Below are 5,103 nucleotides of genomic sequence, written 5' to 3'. Positions count from 1 at the left end.
GAAACTAAATAATTGGTATCTAAAACCTTAGTTGCTAATTAGATACCAATTTAAAAACTATTTAACAATAATAGAAAATAATAAAAACTAATTTAGAAACCAATTTTTTTGTTAGTTTCTAAAATGGTCTCTATTTTAGTTTTTATTGTAACTAATTATTTTGATATCTAAAAATTGGTTTCTATTTCATGATTTTCTTGTAGTGAACTGTATCATGTTGGCCCTACAATCTCTAGATCACTGTCAATAATTTCTAATGTTTAATTCAACAAACCATTTTTTTCCCAATGCTTGCGTTCAAATATGTTGAAATACTATAGTTTATGTAAATTTAGGTCAGTTTTTATATGATATAAACAGGTAAACATAAGACACATTATTCCAAAATCATTTTTATTTCTTGTCATCCTCTTTCAAATACACGCTCATTTTGGGTAAGGTACCTTCCACATCACTATTTCATCTTGTCGATGAACTATAACTAAGCCTTATTATTGATGTGAACAAAATTATGCCTTATTATCATTGCTATCATTCCTAGGAGCTGTCACAGGTAGCTGCCGTTGATCTTCTGGTGAGTTATCATTTGCAGGGGACGGTGTCATTATAATTCCTTGCTGGCATTCTTTAGATTTTCCCCACACAACAAGATACAGTCCAAGAACCACAACTACTGCTCCAATAATACTGATATCATTCAAATTCAGCACAAAAAGTAAAAGGAGATTACATCAGGTTAAGATAATTTTAAAGATAAAAAAGAGGTACAAGTAAGATGAGAAGCGTATTGAATTATGCAGTACCTTCCAAGGTAGAGTTTCTCAGAGAGCACGATGCAGGCTAAGGTGGTAATAATGATCATACGAAGGGGATTAAAAGCAGTCACGATAACTGGGCCCATCGTTTTTATCACCACGCCTTGTATGTAATACTGAACTCCAGATGAAACTATTCCCTGTAATGAATTAAGACAAGAGATTAATGAAAAGAAAACTCATACGGGTATTTTCTCTCTGGATCATTTGATTTTGGATGAATTGAATTCTATGTTTTTTCACATCTCCATCAAATATTTGTGATAGATACTTCTTATTAGTTATTACCTCACAATCTATCCAATAAAAAAAACTGACCGCGTAAGCAGGAGCAAAGAATCGTGTATCCCAACCAATGGACCAGGCATGAGGGTGGTGGTGTTCTGCGAAGAATGCCACGATAGAACTTTGAAGTGCACCTACAAAGCAAACCCAAGTAGCCAGGGACATCTCTGCTGGGTATTTTCTCAATGTTATGACCTACACACATCACCAAATCATGCATCATTTCCCTCAGGATATCAGCAGATATGTGATTTTGGGCTAAATTGTTACATATCAAAAAAATTAGTGTACGTGACTTTATATAGACTTAGGAAGTGGAACCATCCATATATGTTGGATTTCCATATACAGTCTCCTGCATGAACTTACTTGTAATATGTAAAATGCAGAAAAGCCTGCACAACCAATAAGGAGGAAACATGTCCCTATGAGCCAGTGGTTACCAGTGGGGTTGTTCACGTTCTCAGGTTTGGTTGAAGATCCCATAACACTAAGTGCTGGCCCTTTGTATAGCGCCATTAGCAAAGTGCCTCCAAAAGTTACTATTGTTCCAATAACTTTTGCTTTGCATGTTGCCTCCTTCATCTTCATGTGTTCCAATCTATTTAGTAATAATAAATTAAATGAATCATATTCTCTGTATTCTTAGGCTTTTAGGGAAGAAAATTTTGTGCTTCTCTTTCTTAATTAATAGGTCTCTTTATAGTTCACCTATGTAATTGTTTGCCAATGAAAAACTTGTAATCTACACTATTTATGTTACATTTTGATGTCTTACCCTGTTTTTCTTAATATTCTTTCAAAAATATATGTTTTCTTATTTTATAATAACAATAATATTTTCGATAAGCATTTTATATAAAATAGCATTATATTTATAATGATTTTTTTAATTTTAAAATATATATCTTAATTTAAGTTTTACGTTTTTGTTAGTACATTTTTAATTAAACTTAACGATAAAATTGATATATTATATTATAGAATTAGATTGACTAGTCCATTTATTTTAGGTGTTGATGTAATTAAATTCAGACTTAAATTAAATGTCCCAGTAAAAAAATCACAACTATAGGTCCAACCAGGCATCTTCAAGACTAAAAATGGCAATAAGGCACCTACAACAGGCATGATCTCTCATCACTTTCTTTTTTCTAATTAAATTTGTTTTGCATGTCTTGTATATTGCTCTATATATAATTTGCACCTCTAAGGCTTGGACCTACACTTTTTGAGTGTTACGAAGAAAGAAAAAAATTTTGATGTGAAAATTTTATTTATTCTTTCTATCTTTTTCTAAGATGTCATTATCAACATCCTTTTCCACCTGAACATCCGTATACGAGAGTACCATTTGTCAGAGCTTTGGTATTTAAATCACACGAGTGAGTGGTAGATATATAGACATATATATATTACTCTTGTTTTAATCCTCATTAGTATTTTTTATCATCATATCGTGAAGTATACATTTTATATCTTTGATTTCTCTTTTCTTTTTCGAGAGCTTTGGTGTCAATCAAACAGTTACCTTATTATATAAGCTTTAGTCATTATATTAACTACTTACTTTAGAAGAACAGCCATGAGAAAAGTAACAGAGGGTGCGGAGTTCATGACAGCAGATAGGAAAGAGGCTGATGTGAACTTCATGCCCAAAAGGGCGAAGCACTGATCCAGTATTATCCTGCAAGTAACACCATATAACTAAATATCTCTTCTAAATCACAAACTCAAACTTGAATTTCATGTATTTGTAAGTGTAAGATAATGGTTACTCGAAGAAAGCCAGTGCCATAATCTCTGAAAATATGCGAACAGTCATCTTGGGACGAACTTTCCTGCATAAACAATACTAATTAAGTGTTTGAGTATAGCTGAATATTGTTCGTGTTAACTTCATTGGTAGTTGAGAAGCGGTTTAAAAGTATATAGATGATAAAAGGGAGGTACCTTTCAAGAAGAAATGCAAAGGGAGAGAGAGTGAGAAAGGCGATGACATTACGGTAGACGGTGAAAACGTAATGGCTCATGCCCTTCCTCATGGCATCCATGGCAAAAATGAACATGCCGGCGGAGCCAAATTGAACGGCCAATAACAGCAGATACGGCTTTGCATTACTCAACCACCTACGCATCTTATTCTCTCTCTCTCTCTCTCTCTCTCAGAAGTGATGGAAATTCCTTATATACCTACTTTTCTTTGTCTGCAATCATCTGCCAAACCAATGCTCTCCATCTCCATATTTATACCCAACACCTCATTATATTTGATAATAATTATTCCTAATCCAAAAAGTTGCTTAATATATATTCTCTACTTTATACGTTGTTCCCGACACTGGTTAAGATTGAAAAGTTATCATTTTCATCCTCTATTTTATAAAAACAAAAATCTATTATTTTTTTGTAATTTAGTTGTTTGATTTTTAATCATAGAGAAATTTGGTTTCTCACCTTTTATATATTTTAATTTCTTAATTTTTTATTATTACTTGTTTATTTGAATATGAAACAGTGGAGTCAACAAGCCATTTTTTTTATAAAATTGAGAAAAGATATATAATAGAGTTTTTTTTATCATAAATAAATGTAATTTTTTTTAGATACTTTAATCCTATCATGTATAGATATATAATAGTTTTTTTTTTATGAATAAATAAAATTAATTATTAGTAAAAATTTGAATAATCAAATATTAAAATGGTAAATTATGCAATATAGAAATTAAAATTATAATTAACAGAAAAGAGAAATAAAGAAAGTGTGGTAGATGAGTAGATGTATGCATGGAAGAGGGGTTGTTCGTATTGTGCGTATAATATCCGCGATAAGGTTCGCCTCTATCCTAGGCACTTTTCATTGCTCAAAATGATCTCTCTATGTTTTTTGTTTCCTAGGTATTTTAAGAGTGTTTTTTTATAAAAAAAAAGTAAAAATAAATATGGAATATTTTAAGAATGTTCCAAACTTTTTAAAAGAATTTATTTTATGATATTTTTTCAATTCATAAATAAATTATTTTGAAACATACAATTATTTCATAAATATAATTATAAAGTAACTTAACATAAGATATATGTATATATTGACAACCTTAATTACATGTCACTATTTTACTAAACAATTCACATTTTTAAATAAAAAATCCCTTTCAGTAACTTCCTATCACTTGTAATTATATATCATAATCAAATTTAACTCTCTCCAATCTATCTTGTATTCAAAATTCATTTTCTCGAAACCAACTATTAAAATTATCCCCAACTTTAAATTTAGTTTTTTTTGTCTTAAAAAGACTCTGTCGATATGAGTGATTATGATTTGTTTTGCATCAACTTTATAATATTTTTTTTTTTTACTTATTTCTCTATTTTTTTAGTTCTTTTTAAGATTGTAATAAAATTTCGATATATTTATTTTTGTTAAAGCTATTATCATATTTTTATGATATCCTTTATTTTAACTAATTTCTCTTATTCTATCATTTTCTTTTATTTTATAGTGAATGTAAAATGATTAAAAATAAATGAAGATAAACATTGTAATTGATAAAAGAGTAATTAATATTATCTTAAACTTAAAAAAAAATAGAGATAATTTTTTTAATGTTATTAATATAAAGCTCTTTTACACAAACATTTAGAATTCACATCATTATCATATTGTATTAATAATATAGTGTGATAATGAATCCGTTTCTATAAAAAAAATATAATTAATATATACTTTAACTTCAAATTATATTATAATACTAAATGGCAATAATTATTCATTAAAAAATCATATGAATTATAAAGTTAGAAGATTTTATTTTATGAATAATAATTCATAATAAACTGTTGTAGTAATAAATTGAAAATCGAATTCTTTAAAAAAAATTGCAAATCGTTTTATTTATATTCCGGACAATGAAACCACATGTTAAGATGTAATAGTGATAATAATAATTAATAACAGTTAACATATCAATTGTAATTAAAAATTATATAATGCATTGTTG

The 5,103-nt window shown here is 28.7% G+C and overlaps 1 protein-coding gene across 3 annotated transcripts; it reads right to left on the bottom strand.

The window, feature by feature from the left end:
* Nucleotides 1-376: 376 nt before the first annotated feature.
* LOC137820999 (WAT1-related protein At4g08290) lies at nt 377-3,337 on the bottom strand. 3 transcript variants are annotated; one of them, XR_016515288.1, is made up of 7 exons: nt 3,054-3,327; nt 2,879-2,941; nt 2,671-2,787; nt 1,544-1,701; nt 1,134-1,295; nt 804-955; nt 377-687 (listed from the first exon to the last, which is right to left on the bottom strand). XR_016515288.1 is itself a non-coding variant. In XM_068625383.1 (7 exons), the coding sequence occupies exons 1-7, from the start codon at nt 3,236-3,238 to the stop codon at nt 510-512; spliced, it is 1,089 nt and encodes a 362-aa protein (XP_068481484.1). In that variant the 5' UTR covers nt 3,239-3,337; the 3' UTR covers nt 377-509. The 3 variants fall into 3 exon arrangements, 2 of the variants coding, with proteins under 2 accessions (XP_068481484.1, XP_090150824.1); XM_068625383.1 differs by having other exon boundaries at nt 1,470-1,701; nt 3,054-3,337; XM_090294698.1 differs by having other exon boundaries at nt 1,104-1,295; nt 1,470-1,701.
* Between the last annotated feature and the right edge of the window lie 1,766 nt (nt 3,338-5,103).

The sequence above is a fragment of the Phaseolus vulgaris genome, chromosome 9 (assembly GCF_051622355.1).
Source record: "Phaseolus vulgaris cultivar YP4 chromosome 9, ASM5162235v1, whole genome shotgun sequence".
In the NCBI taxonomy this organism is placed as follows: Eukaryota; Viridiplantae; Streptophyta; class Magnoliopsida; order Fabales; family Fabaceae; genus Phaseolus; species Phaseolus vulgaris.
Note: the sequence above shows the minus strand (reverse complement) of the source record. Positions and strands in the feature narration are given on the sequence as shown.